This window comes from Mauremys reevesii, linkage group 18, assembly GCF_016161935.1.
Source record: "Mauremys reevesii isolate NIE-2019 linkage group 18, ASM1616193v1, whole genome shotgun sequence".
Classification (NCBI taxonomy): domain Eukaryota; kingdom Metazoa; phylum Chordata; order Testudines; family Geoemydidae; genus Mauremys; species Mauremys reevesii.
The window spans coordinates 20,594,543-20,619,538 of record NC_052640.1 but is presented as its reverse complement, the minus strand read 5'-3'; the positions used below and the strand labels follow the sequence as shown (position 1 = coordinate 20,619,538).

The 24,996-nt window shown below is 47.4% G+C and overlaps 1 protein-coding gene across 3 annotated transcripts in view; it reads left to right on the top strand.

Moving 5' to 3' along the window:
- The window catches only part of BCR (BCR activator of RhoGEF and GTPase), a 128,934-nt gene that overhangs the window by 29,967 nt on the left and 73,971 nt on the right, over nt 1–24,996 (top strand). The window contains exon 1 of one of the 3 annotated variants that reach the window (XM_039505839.1): nt 13,041–13,154. The exons of the other annotated variants lie outside the window; for them this stretch is intronic. Within the exon in view, the coding sequence (XP_039361773.1) occupies nt 13,130–13,154 (25 nt within the window). The 5' untranslated portion in view covers nt 13,041–13,129. Of the gene's footprint in view, nt 1–13,040; nt 13,155–24,996 lie in introns of those variants that run through there. 3 annotated transcript variants of the gene reach the window in all.

The window sequence follows — 24,996 nt, the reverse complement described above, 5'->3', positions numbered from 1 at the left end:
CCATGCACTTTCTGAGCTCTGCATGCGCCTTTCACCTTCCAAAGTATGGAGGGGTTTGTGTGGAAGACTTTGTGCACCCTGAACGTGAAGTCCTCATCTCCACCAGGCTTCCATCACTACTCGTGGAAATGTTATGCCCAGAGGGTGTGATTCACTCTTTTGCAAAGGGCCTCTGCCCTGCTTTAAGCCCTTGGCATATCATTTCCAGCAGTGCAGTGAGCTCCTTCAGAACTTCCTTCATTGCTTGCATTCACTAAATGTTTGTTTGCACAGCTAGGTTATTCATCGATGTGTGTGCAATATGACCTTTCTTATCTGTGTAGTTATGAACTAAATGAGTGTACAAATTGTTCTGATCATATGCAGCACAGTCAGGGGCTCATAATGCTGTCAAATCTCAATCATTTTCCAGCAGCTTGCCCAAGGGCACTTCTCTTCATTGAAGGCTATATCCCTGCTCCGTTTTAATTTCTAACACCAGCACTTTCTGTGCCACAGCTGTTCAAAAAATTGTTGCAAGATTTTTTTTTTTATATCAGGCCAAGTGTATTTTAAATTTGTTTTTCCACTTTCCCTGTACTCAAAAATGGCAGGACTGTTTTTGCTCACACTTTTCAGAAAAAGTAAATCACTTCTGAGGAGACCAAGACTGGAAATTTTAAGCCTGATAGTTGAATATTTTAGAAAGTTATGTGCGACTCAAACCAGGGACTTCGCTTAGAGATCTCTGCAACCTTGACCATAGCTGTTGCTAGTGTTCCAGCTATAATAGTTAATATCTCATAAGCTGGAATTACTTGGATCACTACTGGAGAGGATCGTCACAACCGTGGCTTTAGCAGTGAATAACAGTTTGGAATAGAAAACAAAGGAGAAAGGAAGTTCTTCTTCACGCAGCGCACAGTCAACTTGTGGAACTCCTTACCTGAGGAGGTTGTGAAGGCTAGGCCTATAACAATGTTTAAAAGGGGACTGGATAAATTCATGGTGCCTAAGTCCATAAATGGCTATTAGCCAGAATGGTGTCCCTAGCCTCTGTTCGTCAGAGGATGGAGATGGATGGCAGGAGAGAGATCACTTGATCATTGCCTGTTAGGTTCACTCCCTCTGGGGCACCTGGCATTGGCCACTGTCGGTAGACAGATACTGGGCTAGATGGACCTTTGGTCTGACCCGGTACGGCCTTTCTTATGTTCTTATGGAGAATGCTCTATCCAGTTGAAACGTTAGATGGCATTTCTGGGGACCGAACATATACTCTTCCCGCATTGAAGCATTATCTCAGCTGTCTGACTATGACTTTCCAAAAGCTTGACAGTCTTTTGTGCTATGCTGCCATGTGCCTGATCTTAGATCTTTTTCCATCTGAAGCTGGGAAATCTTGCGTTGAACACTGTTGTTGTTGCAGTTTCCATGTTGGCATCTGTCCTCTGGAGTGTGGCAGTAAACTTAAGCATCCTTCATGTGTACCGCTCTCAGAAGGTGAGAAGGGTGGTTGCTGAGATTTGGGTGGATGGCCAGCTAACCGCCTCTGTGTATCTCTCAAAATGGATGTTTTTATTATTCCAGGAAAAAAGTCTGGCAGGCACCAGTCAGAGCCCTGTCTGCTAGGCACAGTATGAAAGCACGCTAAAAAATTGTACCTGTTGTGATATAAACAGAGGGAAGCCAACAAGTCCAGGGTTTGGACTAAAATTCCATTTGGAATGTGCTTGTGCTATCTCTGTGGAGCATCACATGCTGTGTGTGCACCGAATTACTTGCTTTTCACACACCCTTCCAATATACAATGCCATGATTTAAGAACAAAATAAGAGCCAGGACTTGGAATTTCCTGGCTTTTGTTGCCATGCTATAATGACAGTTTATTTTTAAATCTAATTTTTGGCCCTTAATTTCCTTCAGTTTGTCTCTCTTTAAATTAGTCTTTAAACACTGCTGCCACTACCTTCTAGCAGCGGGTCAGACAAAACTGTTTTTCCCCATCCATTCTGCTACCCATATAAGCACCTTGGCTTCAGAAGTTTATTTGAGCTTGGAGGAGCCTGGGGCTTGACCTCAAGGCTTGGCAACCTGCAGAGAAAGGAGTCTGAGCTAGGCCCACTGCAGAGCAGCACAGCGAATGTGGCTGCTCCTAGGCTGGCCTAAGAAGCTGTGTCAGTGCATGTTACTTTTCAAAAAATGGTGATAGGCCTTAGCTATTTAAGCTCATTTTTATGAAGGAGTAGAGAGGTTTCTTCTGTCCTCCCAGAATCAAAGTCTGGCTCATTTCTAATCCCAGAATCTTTCGCATTGATTAACCCTTACTAGTGAGTTGAGACTAGGGTGACCAGATGTCCCGATTTTATAGGGACAGTCCTGATTTTTGGGTCTCTTTCTTATATAGGCTCCTATTACACCCCATTTCCTGCCCTAGTTTTTCACATTTGCTCTCTGGTCACCCTAGTTGAGACTCATCTAGGAAGCTTTTATTTCCCCCAGATTCCCAGCTTGTGAAGTTTGAGATTCTCCTTACTTGTATTCTACTGTGGTTGGTAGACAACAGGTGGAAAATAATAAAGCTCCTGCCCTTATCTCTAGCTGACAGGACTGAAAGGGAGGGCTTATCTCTCTGCTCCATGTGTCCTAGAGGAAGCAGGGCTGAAGCAGTGAATCCCAGCCCATGACAACAGGAAAACCCAGGATTCGGCTCTAAAGAGAGAGTGAGTAAGAGAATAATAACCCCTAAACAATTGGAATCTGTATAAAGTGGCCACTGTGCTATTTGCCATGTGCTGCGGTGGGGGCAGTGTCCCAGCCACGTTCCCACTGCAAGCACAGGTTCCCAGAGTTTGAGCTCTGTCCTGCTGAATCGGCACTTTGGCAGCAGAACCTTGGGGTCAAGAGATCATCTTTCTACAGAGCTTTCTATTGAAATGTCACCCGAGAAGTGCACATGGTAGGCGGTAGTTTGGAGTAACACTGTGTGGAGATGGCTGGGCTCTGGAAGGCTGCCTGGGTGCGTGTACATGGAACACCCAGTTACGAGCTGGCTCTGTTTTCTTGTACGGAGATTATTGGCTCACGTTGCTGTACCCTTGACAGCTGAATATGATGTATGACAGAGCATGATTCTAATGGTCATAGATGCGAGGAGTGTGAGGGGGACAGGTAATTAGTCCCTCATCCCTTCCTACCTGACAGTGCCATGTCATCCCTGTGTGAATTTCAGCCCTTTCCCAGGAATCGCTGCTAATGTGCTTGCAGTCACACTGCAAGAGTGGCTTGAACAGAGAGCTCAGGAATACGCGTATTTCTCATTCATAAGCTTTAAGGTTTTCTCTGACACGTTCTCCCCTCCACATCCCACTAAACAAGCTGCGGTTTACTTGGCATTGCTGCAGCCTTATGAACGGCGGGAGGAGAAGAAGGCTGAATGTATCCTGAATTTAGATTAAGTGATAGAAAGGTCAATGTCTTTATCATCCTCTGTTTCCATTGTTAAGAGCTGGCAGGACCTGAACAGTAGAGGACATAGGGGATTTTCAAAGGAGTCTAAGAAAATTTGAGGGCCTAAATCCTATTGAATTTCAGTGGGAGCTGGCCCTATGGGCGTTGGGAACCTCTTTGAAAATGCCAGCTATAGATCTTAACTAAAATGACGCTTAATGATTAGAACAGAGGTGAGCAAACTTTTTGGCCTGAGGGCCACATCTGGGTATGGAAATTCTATGGCAGGCCATGAATGCTCATGAAATTGGCGGGGGGGACCCTCCGGCTGCGGGTGCAGGCTCTGGGGTGAGGCTAGGGCTGAGGGGTTGGGGGTGCAGGAGGGTGCTCCAGGCTGGGACTGGGGTTCAGAGGGCAGGAGGGGGATCAGGACTGGGGCAGGGGGTTGGGGCATGGGAGGGGGTCGGGGTGAAGGCTCTGGGGGATGCTTACCTCAAGGAGTTCCCAGAAGCAGCAGCATGTCCCCGTTTCCCCCCCCCCCCGGCTCCTACAGAGAGGCGCAGCCAGGTGGCTCTGCACGCTGCCCCATCCGCAGGTGCCACTGCTGCAGCTCCCATTGGCCGTGGTTCCCAGCCAGTAGGTGCTGCGGGGCTGGCACTTGGGTTGGGAGCTGCGTAGGAGCCGGAGGGAGGACATGCTGGTACTTCTGGGAGCTGCACGAAGTGGGGCAAGCCCCAGACCCAGCTCCCTGGCAGGAGCTCGAGGGCCAGATTAAAACATCTGGAGAGCTGGATGCAGCCCCCTGGCTGTAGTTTGCCCCCCCCCCCCCCCCGGATTAGAACATAGTGCTGCTTCCTGAGAAATGGAAGCATGGGGGTAGGTAAATACTTGTTCACTCACAGTAGGAAAGCCATGGTTTCATCTGCACTGTGATATCAGCCAGAGATTAGGGGCCCAGTTAAAACTTGGTTGTCTGCCAATACAGCTGGAGCGTGGCTTGGCTTTCCCATCTTCTGTATCTCTGACCAGTGCCACAAGGTTGGATGTTGTAGGGCTGTAGCATGGTTCTCAAACATGGTTAAAATGTTGTTCAGTCCCATCTACACTGCAGAGATAGACCCATATGTTGTTCACATTGGGGGTAGCTACCACGAGAGGTAAGTATTCTGAGCAGTATAACAGAGGTGGGTTCTCTTACTGTTGCAGAATGTGGGAAGTAGCTGTTGTGAGGGTGGGTGCACTCTATGTGGGAATATGAGGTTGGAGATGCTTCGTTCCTTGGCTCTGGGGTAATGCAGCATGGGTGGTGCCTTCGGTGTGGCAAGGTGTGACTGGACGGGTCAGTTGCACAGGAGCGGCAGGCACTCCCCTTCACCTCCCGTTATGCTTTGTAGCTCTAGTCTCGGTGGTTCTTCTGCAGGCTGATGTGGAACAAATGACACGTTGCTCTTTACAATGTCTCAAAGTCCAAAGAGATTGTAGGTCTCCAGTTCAGCCCTGCCCTTCTCTGCACGCCCTGTTGGGTGGCAGTTCTGCCAGATAGTCACGAACAGCCCATTGTGGCTCCTTCCTAGTACCAGGTTTTCTTAGAGTACAGGACAGCAAAATAGTTTTTAGGGTAATAGAACTATTACCCTAACAAACCTTCGGTTAACCATCAGCTGAAAACTTACAAGGCTTATGAGAGGCTTTGGTAAGGGATATACGCTATCGTTCCTCACTAGTGTCAGAGGGACTGACTGATTTGATAGCACAAAGAGAAATGTGAAGCAGCATGCAGGAGTAGATGTTAATTCACTCTGTTAATTAATGAATGTTAATTCCCAATTCAGAAATCAGTTTAAAAAAAAAAAAGCAGACTATGAGGATCACATAAGCCAAAGCCTCAGAGCATAAGGCTGCCCATATAGCCACTCCCAGTAGTAACAAATCCCTTACCATCCATCCTATCCTACAAGAATCTACAGACTCTTTCATCCAAGGATATCAGAGAACTTTGCAAATGTTAACAACCCGAGCCTCTAAACACTTCTATGAAGTAGGCATTATCTCTATTTTAAAGATGAGGAAACTGAGGCATGGAGAGACACTGACTTGCCCAGAATCATACACTGAGTTAGTGGCCAAGGCAGGATAGAACCCTGGGGTCCTGACTCCTGATCCGCTGCTGTAAAATCTATATAACGGTCTCTCTAGTCATGGCCTGCATGACTTTTCTATTACATGCATCTTGATAAAAGAAAGGAAAATTAAACATAGTACAAATCAGATTTATTGAGAGATCAAAGGAAATGAGAAATTGGTGCTGTTGGATACTTTGTGCCTGTTCACATGGAGATACCTGGGCTGCTTCCCCAGCAGACAGAAAGTACTGGGACATGGAAGCCTAAACAATGAGGGACAAGAAGAGAGAGAAGGATTTTGCATCCTGAATTGTCCTAATAGTCTGCCTTGGCAAGCTCTGACAATGCGGACCCCCTTTATTTGTAATGACACTTGCACAAAGCATTACTTTTTGTTGTTTCTTGTAGCGAGTTGAGAGGGATTGAGAGACATTTTAATACAACTTTGCAGTGCCTGGGCTATATATCCTGGTGCCAGCGTGCCGAGCTAATCCCGCACTCCTTCCATCAACCAGTCCATTTGTGAGCCTGTCTCACTAGCTCGCCCATTATTTCATGGATTCCTGTCACTTTGCTTTTTTTCTGGTGTACCTTTCAGTGCACTCCAGATTGTTCCAGCACGTGTGCTTGGTTTGGGAGGGATATCACAGCCATACCAGAAGTTCCAATCTTGGCACTGTCTGTACAGCCTACATGGAGAGATTACAGGCTTTCACAGTGATTAAATTGGGATGATGATGATGGACTTGGTAGAGAAGGAGTCAAGTGGTCGTCTTCCTTCTTTCCCTTTTGTGTCATAAAATGGAATCTGAGGTTACTGTCAGTAGGAAGGTGACTGCTCACTGGGTACCACTGACTCAACAGTAGAGACTGCTGTGCATGTCTGCAGGGCGCTGAAAAGTTCTTCCTTCTGAAGGGATTAGACTATGGAATAGTTGAATTTGTGAAGTTCTTCACTCTTGCGAATGATAGTGACCATGAGGGGTGGTGGGAGGTTCTGTTTATCTCCAGGCTAGAGTGGTTGTTTGTATAGTGTTTCATGTTAATTGTGACTGGGTTCCAGCTCCTGGGGCACTCTTCGTCTCCAGCAGTCTAGGGAGTCTGGAAGCTGCCTCCTGTCTTGTTTTCCCACATGCCAGGAGGTTCCCCCTTCTCCAGCTGTCATTTCTAGGGAAGCCATCTCCTCTCTTGTTCTCTCTCTTGAGTGAATTTTCTGTGCCAGTAACCCAGCTGCTCTGATTTTATCAGTGTTTTGAATTCCTTCCCCACCCTCCTTAGGAGAGATGGGCATACCAGAGACATGTGCCAGTCATGCTGAATTCTGACCACAGGCTGCTCTGCCCTGTGCCAATGCCAAGTGCTGGAAAACTGTTGTTTCTGCACTACACATATGTAAGTGAATTGTTGCCTGTCTTGGCAGTAGCTAGTAAACAAGCCAGGTAACATGTTAGCAAACTAGCCTTAAATGTGTGTTCCCACACAGTCATTCACACCTTTTGTGTCTCTTCTTTTCTCAAGTGCAGTAGGCGCTTACAAAGGTGCTTCGATAGCGCAGACTTCCTGCGGAGTCCAGGCTAGCACATGGCTTACTGGGAAATTGTATAGGTATGAAATACTGGCATTTTTGGGTGGAAATGTTGAAAGAACGTCCAGTGTCTGTGTAGATGTTTCGCCTGTGGGAAGAATGATGTTCCATGGGTGGAATGGTTTCCCATTGTAACAACTGAATTCTTATAACAGCCCTGTGATTAGTTAGCACTGCACCTGCCTGTCAGGAGCCCAGGTTCACCTCTTCTTCCCTTTTCATCTCCTGTGTGTGTGGTCCAGACTTCTAATGTGATGGTAGCCAAGAAATCTCAACTTCCTCCCTCCAAGTGGTTACATAGAACTTATAGCAGCAAATGATTGATTCAACCAAGGTCTTGTTCAGTGTCTTGACAGGACTATTCTCACAGGTTTTTGTAATTCGAGAGAGAGAGGTTTTTCTCTTGGGGAGGAGCACTTGTCTTCGCTCTAGCACGAGAACAGGGGGAGATCAGTGTTGGAAACCAGAAAAAGGCCTTGAAAACCAGCCCTGCTGGTCGATTGTAAGTAACTAACTATATGAAGTAAGTGATTTGTGATGATGGGAAATGCTAATATTCAGTTCCACTTGGTGAAGCAAAATTGGAAGCTGTTGCCATTTAAAGCAGAAGCTAAGTAGTGAGTTACCCGAAGCCGTTCCCTCCTCTTCTCATGTTGAACTCGGTTAACCACAGGCAGTGGAGAAAAAGATTTAAAATATCCAGCAGCCAGATGGTCTGAGACCTGACATAAAAGGCTCTATTCGTGGCTGCCTGTTTTTGTTTTTTTTTGCTTTAAATATATATCTTGCATACAGTGTTTGGGCCCATCACTTTGGCCATTTGATATGGCAGAAAAGGGAATATGGTGTTTTGAGACCAGGCGCATAACCACATAACTGGCTGAGCTGAGTGTTCAGTGCCTGCAGCTCTCTGACAAGCAATACAACCATGGCCTCCCATTGTTCACAGGCCTTCAGCTGTGGAGGGCTGTGTGCTGTACCCACGCTGGAGCATTCTCTGGATCTCTGTATCATGTGACCAGCTCTCAGTAGGAGGAGAAAATTTTTAGTGGGCTTCCAGGGAGGCCAAGAGCCTTTTGTAATGCTCTCTGTGCAGAACGTACTTCTGATAAAAGTGCAGCATCCTGCCAGGCAGCCTGCTCTGTGCCCTTGTGCCTCGGCCTGGTTTTGGGTACAGTGATGGAGTATAGTACCCAGCTGGGTCTTGTGGACTGTGGACACTGGAGTGAGAATATTTAGACTCAGAAACCCTTCCCTGTCCTGTGCTTGTTGAGAGGATTCAGGGGCCAAAAGATGACCTCCTGAGGTCCCTTCCAACCCTGATATTCTATGAAAGAGCTAAGAATGTGGGAGGTGATGGGCATCCAGGCCCAGTTGCTTTACATACCAGGCAGGAAGAAGCAGTAGCGAGAAGTGAGGCTGCCCTAATCTCAGGAGAGTCCCGGAGTGGGACCATTTCTATTTGTACCTTGGAGAGAAGGCCATGAATTCAGGACTGTTTATGTTCTTGAAAGGGGAGTCATGTCTGGATGAGAGACTTTCTACAGTGCTGGAAACTGCATATTTTAAGGTTCACAGTTACAAATTTTGCAGGGGGCTGTGGAGTTGTGGTCCGTGTCCCCAGGCTCACTCTTGAAATATTTGCAGCGCACCACGGTTGGTGAATGTGGACACGGTGTGTGGTGCCTGCATTCCCACTCTCCTGGCTGTGATTTCCACCCACCCGCCAAAAAATGGCACCTGTAAGGATCTCATTAAACTGGGTGGAAGAACACACAGATCCTGGCAGTGCCAAGGCATGTGGCCATCTACAGCGAGTGCCCTGAGAGCATAAAGTTCCCCTGTCACACATGCCTACCCAAAGGGCAGGAGGAAGGGATAATCTCCCTCATCAATGGGCACTATTGGGTTAAGAGCTGTTCAGCGGATAGCTGGCATTTGCAGTGTTAATACTCTCATTTAGCAAGACCCCCTGCTGTACTGACTGCTTTTCCCGGATCCTCAAAGGGGGATAATTCTTGACTAGAGTGTGCTGGGTTGTTATGCCTCTGTTACCCAGCTTTTCCTGGGAGAGGTGCCAGCCTGGTATAAAGAGCCCCCTCTGAGAGTGGCTGGTAGTCAGTAAGCCCTTTAGAGAAGTCTGTGCACCATGAGGCGGCTGTGCTGCAGCTCCTGCTGTTTCTAAATATTGCTTTTCACCCCTTGGCCTCTTGCCGAGTCCCACAGAGTCCCACAGCGAACTCTGCTTCCCAGAAGCTGCTCGGAGAGGGAGTAACAGCTGCTGTTCTCTAGAGACCCATCAGCGCTCATCTTCCCCTGTGCGAGGGAACTGCCATGGTTGCAGGCTCATATGTTGTGCTAAAACCCAAGTAACCAAGAAACGGCAGCAGCAACAGCACTTTGTGGTTACCTACTGAATGTCCCTCATGTCAGCATTTCAGCTCCTGAGAAGCCCTGCTCCTGGGACATGCCTCTCCTGTATGAGGCAGAGCAGCAGTGTGTGACCTCTGTGTAATTGCACTCTGAAGGATAAACCCCCTCAGGGAAGCTTTGGCGGAAGGATAAACCCCCCTCGGGGAAGCTTTAAGGTCCTCTGGCTTGCCTATAATCTGGGGAGCATTAGATGAAGCAAGCCAGTTGGGAATGGGACCGTGAGACATTAGCTAGTGTGTGGCGCTGTATACTTGGAGACCATGTCTAGCTAACGTTGCAACTGATGCTTCCTTTAGAAATGAATCACCAGGGTGAGAGATGTTTGCACCTCTTCCCCAGCCCAAGCTTCTCAATGGATCAGCTGCTGGTCACATGTGGATGGGACACACTAACTATCCTCCGTGGAGTGGAGTTTTTCCCATTCATGCTGGAGAGTGCTTCCGAACAAAGGTACACCAGGAAGGTTTATGGGTCTGCCTGCCTTGAGTTAGTTGGCAGGTAAAAAGGCACCCTAGCTCCATTCAGGCGGCTATCACCTTGCACAACGAATTCTGCTCTCACCCTTGTGAACAAAAGATGCTATTAAGATCCATTAATGTGCCTGGGTCGTCTGTGCAGGCTCTTGTGGGTCCTTTGAGTGTTTGTTTGAAGGTATAAAGAAGGAGCAACGCTTCATTTTTTCTCCCTTGTGTCTCGTAAAAAAACCCAGGATATTCCTGCAAATCCAACTGAGGGCAAAATTATCGTTCAGCACAGCTGGATTTATTGGCCAGTGCTGTATTCCTTCCACTAACAGAAAAGGGATCCTCCATAAACTAGTGTGATTGCAGAGGCACTAGATTTTGGAGGGGGGCTGTTCTTACCTGTTGCCTCACCAGTGTCCAACCATAGATGGAGATGGATGGGGTTAGAAATTCACTACCACGAAAATGCAACTCAAACAGTTGTAACTGGGTGTATCAAAAAAAAAAGTCTGAGAACCTTCTCTCCCCATTTGCCATCTATTTCCCCTCCCACCCTTACCAAGTGATGTTTTATACTCATTGCATATTTAAGACATTTTATACCCACTGTCTGCAGTTAGACTGCAAGTCTCTTAAGACAGTGCTTTTGAAAATTTTACCCAAGTGACTTTGGAAAATGAGACTTTAGCTCCTGAGTCAGGTAGGCATTTTTGGAAACACCCCCCCCCCCCTTGCTTATTTCTATGTCAAGAGCCTAAATTTGTTCACCTTCCCAGGGCACAGTGCAATGCCTGTTTGTTTTTCCATGGGTGGTTGTTTGTTTTTTTGGTTGAATAGTTGGGGGAGAGGTGAGAGAGGCTTTACTTCTGGGGGGGAATCTGGGAGGGGTATCTGCATGGCTTAATTTAACTTTTCTTTTTGTCCAAGAGTTCCAATTGCTGTGTGTGGTTTTTACAACTGAATGTGTGTCCAGAGTGCTGGATGGGTGCATTTATATGAATCCTAATAAATAGGCATGGTGCTTTACATAGGTTATCTCTGGGGCTATGGAAATAATTCATGGCTCTGACCCGCTGGAAAGTAGAAAGTATTTAAAGTTAAGCTCTGGGCTTTTTCTTTGGTTCAGACTAAACCTAACTCTTCAGGGTGAGGCCCGTCTTTTGTTATGTGTGCATACAGTACCTGGCACAGTGAGGCCTTGACCGGAGCCACTAGGTTCTCATAGTTCTCAAACAACACACGAGCCCTGCCATCTTCACCAGTCCTCCTGCTCTCAGGTGACATGTCAGAATCGTAGAAATGTAGGGCTGGAAGGGACCTCCAGAGGTCCTCTGGTCCATCCTCCATCATTGAGGCATGACTGAGTATGCCTAGACCAGCCCTGACAGGTGTTTAAGAACAGGTTGGACAATCTCCAGTGACAGAGATTCCACAGCCTCCCTTGGAAGCCTATTTCAGTGCTTAACTTTCCTTAGATTTAGGAGGTTTTTCCTACTATGTAACCTAAATCTTCCTTGCTGAAGATGAAGCCTGTTACTTCTTGTTCTACCTTCAGTGGACATGGAGAACAATGAATCACCGTCCTCTTTATAATGGCCCTTAGTATACTTGAAGACTGTTTTATCAGGTCCCCCCTCAGTCTGCTTTTCTCAAGACTAAACATGCCCTCCCCTCCCCTCTAACCTTTCCTACAGGTCAAATTTTCTAAATTTTTATCACTTTTTCATAGCTCTCATCTGGACTCTGCAATTTGTCCACATCTTTCCTAAAGGGTGGTGGCCAGAACCAGACACAGTACTTCTGTGGAGGCCTCACCAGTGCCGAGTAGCGCACGACAATTGCCTCCTGTGTTGTCCATACGATGCTCCTGTTAATACACCTCAGCGTGACATTAGCCTTTTTTGCAGGACAACATAGCCGCTGCTGCTGCAAGTGAAAGTGTATTATTAATCCCAGGAAATGTAGCTGTACACAGAGGCTGTGCAGGGAACAAGACCCTGTGCTGCCGAACAGTATTGGCTCCCTGCAGCTGAGTGTCAGAACTGCTGTTTCAGGGCCGCATCAAATAGCTGGAAGCTTTAAGGCTCGACCAAGCATCGAGCCAGCACATCTTCCAAGTTTCTGTAATAGTCCTAGTAAAGCAGGGCCTAAATATAGCATCTGTGCACAAGTGTCCCTTTATTTTTCCCCTGGCTGTGTTTATTTGCTTCTGATTTTACATTTGTTCTGTTTAAAAGAGGGCAGAGGTTTTCTATGTCCTAGTGAAATACTTCAAAGTGCATCCAACTGCTGTATGAAAGAGGGGTGATTAAAAGAAGTAAATAAATATTCTATAGTGGGAACAAAGATAGAAGGCTCTTGGCCTTTAGAGTTGCCAGCCAGCCACAGCTGTGCTCAGTGCAGGAGTGTGATGATGGTTCTTGGTGCGGATTAGGTGTATGCATACAGCTGGCACTGCATGGGATATAAAAGTGACTTTGTGTCTGGCTGATCATTTCAGGAACACCTTTTCCACCACACCCCCTTTAAAATGGTCCGCCAGGTCAGAAACAGAGTGTAGTAGAAAGTAATGTCAGATTGTTTCTGAATCTTGCAGACTTTGCTGACCCACAGGACTGGGGTCATTTCAGCCCTTTCCCTTTTCCCGGGCTGTGTAGTAGGAGTGCTGGGGCACATGCTTATTTGCAATAGGGTCGTGTACGAGGTGAACTCAGTTTGGTAATGTTTTGCCTTGTGTTAGAAATCCAGGCCCCTGTGTATCACTCATGGTCTCTGGCAGTGCTGTGGGAGCCATCACGTTCCTGGGCTGCCATTTTGGGGTTTTGTCATTAGTAGCTGCAGGTGCCCCATTAAGGCTTCTCTTCTTAGCCACCCGTGGATTTGGGGTTGCTTCTGCCTGCCAAAACTTGGGATTGAATATTGTCCAGTGCTGAGCAACCAAGAGGTAGCAATGACAAGGATGATGATTAAGCACCTGTCACAATTGTTTGATCTGTTTACTGCTCTGACAGTCTGCAGGCTCTTTCCAGCACCCTCATGGGGTGCCGGAGTTAGTGGAAGGAGGAGCTGCTGATTGGTGACTGAAACAATGGGAGATGGTGTCCAGTTCCTGCCTGCTGGGTAAGCTGCCTTGGACTGTGTATTAGCAGCTCCTCTAACAGCTCAGATTAGTGGCTGATACAATGGCAGCCTGACAGGAGCTGCTCTAACTGTACCTGTTTATTTTCCTTATTAAATCCACTTGTTCTGGAGCAAAATGAAGCTCATGGCGGATCCCAGCCCTGATTTCTTAAGTAGGTCATTACTGTGGTGAATAATTGATTTGTTTAGTCTTGACATTAGAAACAGGCCTTAAGTGCTAGTGTCAGATCCTGGTGATTATGGTGGCTTAGTGCTTCTGGATTCTCAGTGTTTACTCCCAGGGAAGGACTCAAGTCTCCAATGGGAAGGGGGAGTGGGAGGCCAGTGGAAAGGCAGGAAGAAGCTATTTTTAAAAAAAATCAGAGATGTTTCTCTTGACAGTGTTGTGTTTAAAGTATCTAGTTAGTGGTTAGATCGTGGGGAATAAGAGCCAGGACTCCTGGGTCCCATTTCCAGCTGTACCACCTGCTTGCTGCGTGACTTCAGATAAGTCACTTAATTGCTTCTTGCTTCAGTTTACAGACCCATAAAATGAGCCTAATAATAAAAGTACCTATCAAATAAGGGTTTGAGACTTAATTAACATTTGTAAAGTGCTTTGAGCTCTGCTGGAAAGTATTGTTGTGACACGGGTTATGGGGAGCAGCTTAAAGCACAGGGACTTGAACCGAGGTATTAACAGCGAAGAGCTTTATCATTCACTGTTAGGGCCTTATCAAATTCACGGTCCAGTTTGGTCAATTTCATGGTCATAGGATTTAAAAAATCTTACATTTCATGATCTCAGATATTTAAATCTGAAGTTTCATGGTGCTATAATTGTAGGGGTCGAGACCCAAAAAGGAGTTGTGGGCGGGTCGCGGTACTTCTACCCTTACTTCTACACTGCTGCATTCAGAGCTGGGCAGTGGTGACTGCTGGCCGGGAGCCCAGCTCTGAAGGCAGAGCTGCTGCCAGCAGCAGCACAGAAGTAAGGATGGCCTGGTATGGTATTGCCACCCTTACTTCTAGGCTGTTGCCTTTAGAGCTGGGCCCCTTGGTCAGCAGCCGCTACTCTCTGGTCATCCAGCTCTGAAGGCAGCAGTGCCAGAGGTAAGGGTGGCATGGTATGGTATTGCCACCCTTACTTCTGCACTGCCGGTGGCAGAGTGCTGCCTTCAGAGCTGGGGGCCCGGCCAACAGCCATCGCTCTCCGTCCATCCAGCTCTGAAAGCAGTGCAGAAGCAAGGGCAGCAACATTGCGATTTCCCCCCCTGAAATAACTTTGCAACCCTCCTGCAACTCCCTTTTGGGTCAGGACGTGAAATCTGTGTAGCATAGGGTAAAAGCACACAAAAGACCAGATTTCACGGTGATGCATTTTTCATGGCCGTGAATTTGGTTGGGCCCTATTCATTGTGCCATGAGTATCCACATGTCCCTCCCTGAACTCTCAAAATCTTGTCCAAACAATGCTCTGGGCGGGCTCAGTGTGAAACCTGGGGAGGATTTTCTGGGTGCAGCCAGTTCCTGTTCCAGAATGTGGAGGGGGCTATCCTCAGGACATTACAGGTGCTGAAAAAGAGTAAGTGCCAGGTCACAGAGAAGCTCTTGTGTTCTTCTACAAGCTGAATTGCTGGCTCAGACCTGGGTCAGGAGATGAGAAGAGAAATGGAAGGTCGGAGTGACAATAATTACAAACTCCACCACCCCTGGACCCTCCCTCTGAGCAAAAGCCAATGTGAAGTTACCCCAGACAATTCATCTCTCTCACAGTCACACAGCATGCATAGTCGATCTTGACATTTTTCATGCACCTGGTACCAGGGAATCCTCTAGTAAATCACCATCAGCTTAGGGGAAAGGAAAGGGGGATCTTCCAGACAAGTAAAAAATCACTGGAAAAGTTGTTTCCCTTGTGACTAGCCCTGTATTGTGTTTCTTTGTTACTAACAATCCTCAGTGGACTGTAACACAAAGGCTTGTGTGGGGCCTGCAGCAGGGAGAGCAGCTTGCTTGTGTTTTCACAGGTAATTCCCTCTCACACTTTTCTCCCTTCCCCTACCCCACCCCTTGTGCATTCCAGCTTCTGAACCGCAGCTCTTGTCGAGCCAGCCACATGGAAATCACAGCTGTGTTCTGTGTGCTCAGACAGCCAGGCTCGAATCCGAGCCTCGCTGGTCCTAGATCCGCCTGCAGTCTGTGCGCTTGTGGTGCTGAGCACTCACAGCTCTTGGTGAAGTTAGTGGGCAATGTGGGAGCTCAGTATATTTGAAAATGAGACCGTGGGCTTTTTTCTACCTGGCCTTTTGTGCAGGAAAACTACTTGGAACTAGCGTGTGACTGGCTGACTTGGGGCACCTTCAGCAACGGCGCTTTTAGTGCCAGCATCCACGCAGGCCGCTTTACTTTGTGGATGCCCTGTTGGAAATCGGGCAAAGCTTTGGTATTACATTATTTATGTGGGCTGTTACAACTTGACTCTGCCTGTTGGAGCCTTGTACTTGCAGACCCTGGAAAAGGGGACTCCTCATAAGCTACACTGCAGAACGGTGTAGTGTGTTCCCTCCTCCAGGTGAAGGCTGTGGGCTGAAGATGCATCCCCCGCCTCTGAAGCTGCTTCTATACAATATCTAGCTTGGGCTTCTCTGTCAAATGCAGTCTCTCCTCACCAATGTCATATTGCTTAGGTTATTACTTGGCTGCTTCTTGCAAGTGCATCCAGGCTAAAGTGGAACCATTGCCTTCCTTCCCAGAGACCTCTTTCTCAGCAGGAAACCTTGCTAGCTAGCCCGTCTCCTCCAGAGTTCTGTTGTCTCAAGACATGGGCTCCTCTTGGATTGTCCTTATCTCACAGGTATTTGAGCTTAATGGTCTTTTGAAGCCTGCAGTGTGAAACAGTAGCCCCATGGCAAGGTACAGCTCTGTCTATGGTACAGAAATAACCCACTGGCCCAGGCTCAAATTGGGGTGGAGAAAAGGTATCTTCCAAGCTCTGCCCACAGATTAAGACCCACACATTCAAAATGCCCAAATGAAATGCTATTCTCTGTAGCTTGTGCAGATATTCAAAATATGACCATGCAGCTCTCTGGCCTCTTTGGGCTTGGCTGCCTCTTAGTGAGGCTCAGATAAATCCATGGGTTGTGAGCTCCTCAAGTTTGTTCCCCGCCCCCATGGTGTGGCTCCAATGTCCTGCTGGAGTCCTGGGGCTCGGCTCCTTTTTAATCTGAGTAGATCTTCATAATATGATCCTCCCTCTCTCTCTCTCTCTCTTTTTTTACATGCTTTGAGCAGCAGGGGCTCGGCTCCTTTTTAATCTGAGTAGATCTTCATAATATGATCCTCCCTCTCTCTCTCTCTCTCTTTTTTTTACATGCTTTGAGCAGCAGAGGAATAGTTAACCATGTTGACATTTAAAGTGCCCTCATTGGCATATGAGTGAACACCCATTGGAATGAATGGGGCAGTTCACACTTCAGAGCTGTTTTTTCATGGACTTGTCTACACATCGAGCACTGCAGGGGTGAAGCTGCACTGAGGCCTGGTCTATATTACAGAGTTAAGTCAACATAAGATGCCTTGCGTCATCCTAACTGAGTCAGTGTCCATAAAAGTCAATGTTGATGTAGATAGGTTGATATGGTGTCATTGTAGACACTGTTGCTTACGTCGACTGTTACTGGCTTTCAGAAGCCGTCCCACAATGCCCCGCACTGACAGTACAATCAGTACAAGTGCTGCTGATGAGGACGCACACCACAGACACAAGGAGCAATGTAATTACTGCAGCGGCAGTAGGCTAACGTAATTTAGGTCGACTTAATTGTGTAATGGAGGCGTGCCCTGATGCAGCTGTGCCATTGTAGCGCTTAGTGAAGACACTACCTATGCCAATGGGAGAGCTGCTCCCATCGGTGTCGGTACTCCACCTCCCCCTAAAAAGGAGGTAACTATGTCAATGGGAGAAGCCTTCTTGTTGATATCACACTGTCTACACCTGGGGTTAGGTCAGTATAAGGATTTTTCATACCTGAGGGACATAGTTATACCAACATAAGTCTGTAGTGTAGACCAAGCCTCAGGCAGACATGGCTATATCGGTTATACTCAGGTCATGTTTTCAAGGTTTTCTTCATAGCTGTAACAACTTAAGACTTATCCCTGGTCTACACTACAGAATTACTTTGGTGTAACTACATCACTTGAGTGTGACTAATCCACACCTCTGAGCGACGTAGTTGTACTGTCCTAAGCACCAGTGTAGACAGCTACCGCTTCTTGCAGAGGAGGATTAACTAAGCCAATGGGAGAAGCATTTTAAGTGTAGACCTGCCCTTACTTTGTTAGTGAAAACGGATTCTGGAGAACAAGAAGGAAGCCACTACATACTGGCTAAGAACAAACCTTGTGGCCCCAACTATGTGTTAACAGTCTCCTTTTACCTTGGTGCAAAGCAAAAAACAAACAAACATTGTTAACCCTGGTAGGAAGCCATGTCCTACCATAGGCATCTTCCAGCTTTAAAAAATGTGTTTCATAGAATCGTAGGGCTGGAAGCAACCTTGAGAAGTTATCTAGTCCCGTCTGCCTGTTTCTGCCTTTGTTATAACACATTCAGTTTCCCCTTCCCTCTCCACCATGGTTGGGGTACAACTGTGCTCAAAAAGAGTTGTTATTGTGGTGTAGACGGACAGGACCTGTCTGTCCAGTGACTGCTTGTTCTAGGCAGAGGTGATGAGTGAGTGATTTTGTTTGTTTTATTTATTTGTTAGTCGGCATACAAATAAAATCTCAGTGTCTAGATGTACAGCCTATGCAGGAATAGTGTCCAACTTTATTGACCTCTTGGCCTTTTAATTTAGCCACATTGACTAGAAAAATACCAGCAGAGCAAAGGTGATCCTGATGGGGAATGGAGATTGAAGGTCTGGAAACAAGCTAGTTTTCTTATCAATCATGTTGATGATGATGTTGAATAAAATGTACGTCCCCCCCGCTGTTGCGGGAGGGACCTTCCTTCCCGACTCTCAGACCCATGCGTTCCTTTAGAACAAACCCATGTTCGTACAGACACTTTCCCCCTTCCATGGCAGGAATTTCTCGCCATTTCCAGTTAACGGCAGGAAATAGCCCTGCTCTTGCATGGTGGTGGCTTTTATTTATTTAATTTTTTAAAATAACCTCTGCTGTGGCACTTGTTCTATTTTCTGTTCACTTTTTAATCCCTTCGGTCTCTCCAGCAGCTGACACTGCAGTATTTTGTTTGAAGTTAGGAGGAGACGTGAAGCTCTCTGTGAAACGGCTGCTGGGAACCCAGTAGGGAGCAGCATGCTGGTTATTGTTTGGTCTGTTCATCTGCTTGTCCTGCCAAAGAATATATCCTCACCAGCTATGAGACTCTCAGCAGCTCCAAAGTGGGGAGCCAGTACATGCCATTTTCTCTAGGCTTCGAGTTACTGGATTTTTTGAAACCAGGCACTTTCTTGCAGAAAGGAAACTAAAACTATCTCCGTTCCTAATGCAGCTCCTGCTATTCTGAAATGGGCTGGCTTGTTTTTGTCTCTCTTGTAATAATAACCGCATGTTAGTTTTTGTCCTGTCTCTAGTGAAACTGATGCTGCTTTCCCACTGTGGTCCTGCTCCTACTCCCACTGATGTCAGTGATAAAACTCCCATTGGCTTCCGGGGTGTGTGTGTGTCGCAGTCAAATTGGCTTTCCATTCTTGATGACCAGGTTGCAGACGTCCAATGCCTTAAAACTTACATTAAGCTTCTAGACTTGCAACAAATGACAGCAACTTCCTCTGATTGCACAATCCTGAGCAAGAAATGGGAAAGGAAACTAGACAGGAGTCCAGCTCCTGACACTTACTCTACTGAGAACATCTGAAATGCATACTGCCAGCACAAGCTGAACATGGAAATGTCTCCAGTCTAACCATGAAGGATGCCAGGAATGTAGAATAGCTGGGGAGGATTCCAAAGGCATGGGCCTCGGTGGAAAAGGCCCTGCCTCCTGCACTCTCCAGATTACGTTCAAATGGGAAAGGCTCACATTGACTTTAAAGGGCTCTGGAGCAGGCCCTGTGTAACTAGATGGTGAGTGGTTTCAGTGCAAGAAAGCGATTTCTTTAAATGATCAGGACTCTCATTGTGAAGTGATGTGGGGGGAAACTGAGGAAGGAAGAAAATGGCAGAAACTGCATGAAGCTGGAACATAACCTGCACTTGAGTCAGGAGCCCCTAACACACTGTGCAGCTGGGTGGACAGTGCCCACCTCGGACAGGTAGCTGAAGGAGTCTCTCTCTCCCCATTGGCTGCGTTTGTATAGCTTGCCATGCTAACAAATTGACGTTAATAGAGCAGCATGCACTTCCTCAGGTAGACTTAATCTGGGCTTCATGTGCTGCTATGAAAATGCTGTCGCTCACTAGCTAGCAAACAGGCAGCCCATGGAGTGTGTGCATCACCAGCTGTCTCCAAGAAAGACTGGGGCTGCCTTCTGCAGCATCTAGGCGTGGCTTTTTGAGGTTAGCTCCAAACAAAGAGCACTGCAGCAGTACAGCGGAGAGGCTGCAAATGTGCAGATCACTGTGATGACTTTGCATATCCAGAAGAAAAGACCACAGCTTCCAAATGTTCAGGAGATGATACAGAGCCAGTTACGACCACTACCAAGAGCTGAGCTCCCAGGTCCAGCTAATGGAGACTAATGACTGGCCTCTCTCATGTGCCTCCAGTTATGTGAGGCTGATTAGCTGTGGGACATGTTTAGGGAAGTCATGGGACACGGCACCTTTGTCACCATTCCTTTCCCGTGTGAAGTTCCACAAGGATTAATTCTCTCTGGTCCTATGCAACATTTACATCCAACTACAAGGTGAACTGTTGAGATGTCACATGCTCCAGCACCATTAATCTGAAGCTGTCCAAGCCCTTTCTCTCCTTCACAACACACACTACTGTTGCCAAGCTAACTCAGGACTTGGCCAAAGTCAGTGTGCTGATTTAAAATTGTGATTGAAATTCTGCTCACCATGCCCTGAGGGTATTACTGTTTGGCAGCATCAAGAGAAGTACTGTCTTGGGGATGGGCTTAAAGTGCATGTGCTCAGAGGCCATCATGTAAACCTTTCTTCATTGCACACAGTTGCACACATTGCACACAGTGCTTGCTCCAGGCCCCTAGAGAGGTTGTGCTCAGCCATTTCATAGACTCATAGACTATCAGGGTTGGAAGGGACCTCATTTCATGGATATTCTCTCTAGACATGTGACAGGGTGGTATTCTAGGAAGCCTCTTGGTTATAATGAAAGCAAAATAACATTTCCTTATTATATGTAATGGGGGGAGAGGATTTGAAGCCACAAGCTGTCTTGAAGCTGATGTTCATTCCCTCAGCCTCTCTGCTTTCATGCTCCTGATACTAAAGAATAGATTTGCAAACTAATAGGATTTTTGCTGCTAAATGAACTTGTTTTTGTGTGTGAGTGGAGCTTGCTAAACAGCTTCTTTACATGCTAATACACTTGACCTATCTATGGAAGAGGTACAGCGCCCTAGGAGCAGAATCTCCTCTGAATCTGTTTAGCATCTTCGCTTTCTCTTCATCCAGCTGAGCAGAATAAAGCCACTGGGATTTGACATGGCAAACACACATCCCCTTTCCCTGTGATATTTGATCTTGGCTATAGGGAGAGATTTGCCGGCAGTGTGTTTGTTGTGTGTGAATCTGAGCTGGGGTAGGGGGCACGGAGGCTGAGTCTACATTTAAAAAGTTGCAGCCGCAGAGCTGTAGCGCTTCAGTGTAGACATCCCTACTGCACTGGGAGAGATTCTTCCGTCACCCTAGCGCAGTCTACGCTGGCGGTTAGGTCAGCACAGGGTGGGGATTTTTCATACCCCTGAGTGGCATAGCTGGGTTGACCTACCTTTCCAGTGTAGACCAGACTAGAATACCATCGGCCCCTTCCTTCTGCACTTCGGGGAGCGATGCCAGGGAAACAAACAAAATGCTTAATGTTACTCCTGAAAGTGCTTAGTGACTCTCCCTAGCATCTTGCACAGTGGCATTCACAGAACATGGGTTGGCCTCCACATCTGGTTATTCTTGCGGAAGCTGAGTGCTGAGTTTGAATCCCACACCAAACCGCAAGCAGCTTGCATCGTGGGAAAATGGTGTGATTGTGTATTTATTGCCAGACCAAAAATCTAAAGATGGAGTTAAGGTTGAGAGTACAGACTGGTAACTTTAGGTTAAAAAAAAAAATTAAAAAAATTTACAGGGATATTATCCCAAAACCAAGTGTTATAACCCAGGAAATTCAGAGTTATGGTTAAACTTGAAATAAATCCAAGTATATTAAGGTATGGAAGGGCACAGTCAAGTTCCCAAGGAACCTTAACTGTCTTGTAGTGACACCATGCATGTATGATGGACGTGTTTTAGTCATTTGTGGTTCCAGATGAGATGAAGCTGATTTTTTAAAGACCTATTATTTCTTTTCATATTTTCTCCTTGAGTAAGACAAATGAGGAGGACAAGGGTAACAATAAAAGAATGCAATTACCTAGCTTTATTATAATAATCCCTTAAAGATCATATTCAGTACCTAAATGTAGGTGTTCTGGGGTGAGGGGTGGTGTGTGTGTAACTGAGAAGAGGTGAGTGAAGGAAGTTATAGGGCATAAAGAGAGCAGGAGAGATTGGAAGAAGAGAAGGACCAGGAGATAGGTGGGCTGATGGCTGGCACAGGGTAGAGACACAGGTCAGAGGGATGAAGGTGGATGCTAGCGGGAGGCAACACAGGCTCATCAGATCAGTTGGAAAGCAGGCAGAATGAGATGAGTGTCAATTAAGCCACTTTGTGGTGATGGAGGCCAGAGTCCTGGGGTTTGTGGAGTGAATTGAGTAGCAGCAAGTGCTTTTGTAGTCCACCCAGTAGCCCTCAAGGCATGTCACCGGTACATGAGAGGGAGGGAGGGAGGCAGGCCTTCTTCTCACCCCTAGAGTCCTGGAGGTAATTGGAGAGGATGTGAATGAGGTGGCATTGGAGGCTACTACTGGATGCTGTGAAGGCTCATCTCCATGCCTGCTGCTGCTCTTCCGAGTGGGCAGGAGTCTATGATAGACTGCCCCTTGTATCAGGGAGGAGAGATCCAGTGGTGATTTGGTTGGGGTGACTGGGGACCTCCTGGGACCTGTTGTCTCTTGACAGACCAATGAGTATCTGGTGGGAAGGGGAGGCGGGCAGACCCCGCTGCTCACCTCCCCTCTCCCTGGCTGCTGTACCTTTTTAGGTATAGAGAGCTGAGTGAGACAAACACTTCCAGCCTGTGACTGGAAAATAAACAAAATGGGTTGAGTCTCAGTGGGATTTAACAGCGGAACATGCGCTGCCATGTCAGATCCCATTGCTCAAGGAGACACCACTCCACTGCCGGACTGCGTGAAGGGGTGCCCTCACCTACCTGAGACGCTGGGCAAGAAACCTGGCTTTCTTATTTGGGCACAGCTGCTGCCTCCTTTTGTCACTTACAGTAACAACATCCAGAGCAGCTGAAAGTATCTGCGCTGTTGGCTTTAGCCTCTATGCTCAACACTCTTCCCACTCTTGTGGATAGGACTTCAAAGCTTCATAGTCTGCGCCACATTGTGCCAACCTGGGTTCTGAGGGATCTGAATAACCTAGTTTCCCTAGCAACAACAGTCCTTTTAATCACAGGGCGGGGGAAAGGACAAATCTACTTCAGTTATCAGTACCAAGCCTTCTCTAGTGGTCTCTGAGTACAGGAACATGCTCCTTCTGTTGGTGGGAGTTATCTCACAGGGGGAGTAAACGCAGAAAGCTCTTCCTGCCCTGGGATAGTGGAAAACTCTGCAAATGAGTTTGCACCCAGTGTCCAGAACAAACAGAGAGGAGAGGGAGGATAGTAATAATAACTAGAGTAGATAGGAATATTTTTGTGCTTGTATAGTGCATTCCATTTGCAGATCTGAGTACTCTGTGAATGCTAATGGATTCAGACTCCTACAAGGAAGGGAGAGAGGGCAGTATTATACCCATTTTACAGTGGGGAAGCTGAAATACAGAGAGGTTAAGTGAATTGTTTAAGGTGACCCAGGAAGCCTGGGGTAGAGCTGTGACTAGAACTTGGCTCTCCTGAATCCCAGTTCTGTGCCTTGACTTTTTGTTTGGGTAAAGAGAGAGAGCAGTGTGGGTCAGAGGGAGTTCTGGAGCTCAGAGGTGGGGAGACCGTTCCCTAGAGTGCAGTGATTCAATCTAAAAAAAATTAGCAGAGAGGCTCGTACCAAAAGATTTCAGAGTCAGCTCCTCCGTAAGCAGCGATGGAGTAAATTATCCAGTGTGGCCATGGGGAATGAAAGAAATATTCCTGCTTCCAGCTCTGCATAGCAGCACAATCTCACCTCTGCATGTGTGTGAGAGAGAAAGCAGTCTGATTGTGAGTGGCTTGAAGAAACTTTTGAGGGAGAAAGTGCTTTTGCCGAATCAAAGGCAGGAAGATGGGATTAGAGCCATATACAGAGGCTGATTTTCTATTGGATAATGCCAGTCTGAAACGCTAAATAACAATATTTTGCAAACTTGTCAGGCCAGAAAACTGTACAAGGGCCACATGAGGCCTTTAGATACCATGGTGATAGATGCTACAATAAAAGCTTTTTTAACCGGCATGCTGGGGAACCGGGGCGGGGGAGAGAGAGGGCATTAAAATGCCAGTTAACTCAGAGGGAGGGGTTTGGAGTGTGGGGCAGGGGGGTGGGAGGGGCTGCAGGGCATGGGCTCTGGGAAGGAGTTTGGGTCCGGGATGGGATTGGGTTGTGGGAGGGGGCTTAGGATGCCGTATGGGAGGACGCTCACCTCCAGCAGTTCCCTGTCCCTGCTGCTCCTGGTGGAGGCGCGGCCAGGCGGCTCTGCAAGCAGGCACGCTGCCTGCGTCTGCAGACACTGGCCCCCACAGCTCCCATTGGCCGTAGTTCCCGGCCAATGGGCTGGGAGCTGCAGAGTCAGTGCTCGGGGATGGGGGGGACAGAAGCAGCGTGTCTGCAGAGCCACCTGGCCGCGCCTCCTCCAGCAACAGCAAGGACGGGGAGCTGCTTGTGGGGAGCTGCTGGAGGTGAGTGTCCCGTCCCCCTCCCCCCCAATCTGATACCGTGAACTCCTCCCACGCCTCAAGTCCCCTCCCAGACCCAAACTCATTTCCAGAGTGCTCCTTGCAGCCCCTCCCACCCCCCAGCTCCCTGCTGGCCCTGCACCAACCACACTATAAACCGGACTTTCAGTGCAGATCAGAAATGCCGGTTTATAGAGCTTGTCGGTTGGTGAAGTGCCAGATGAAAGAGGCTTTAACTCCCACTGACTTTCCTGATTAGGGTGACCAGATGTCCCAGTTTTATAGGGACAGTCCCAATATTCGGGCTTTGTCTTATATAGGCGCCTATTACCCCCTACCCCTGTCCTGATTTTTTACACTTGCTGTTTGGTCACCCTATTCCTGATCCAACATACAATTCCCTCCCTGGCAGCCGTTGCCTAGACCAACTCCGGGGGACTCTGGAAGGCCTCTATGCAAAGGCCCCTTCTAAAGAAAATGTATTTGCTTTTACTTTTCATTCCTGTGGTTCTTGCACTGTCTAGCAAACTCCAGGGACTTGGGGAACTCAGGGTGGCACCACAAGAGTGTTGGTGGTTCCTGTGAGGACCTAAGAGGCTCAGGCCTCAGACACTGCAGTTATTTAACTGGCTGGTGCTTGGTACAGTACAGAGGTTCACTTCTACAGTTAGTTTATTGGGTTTTAAGTGTATCATTTGTAT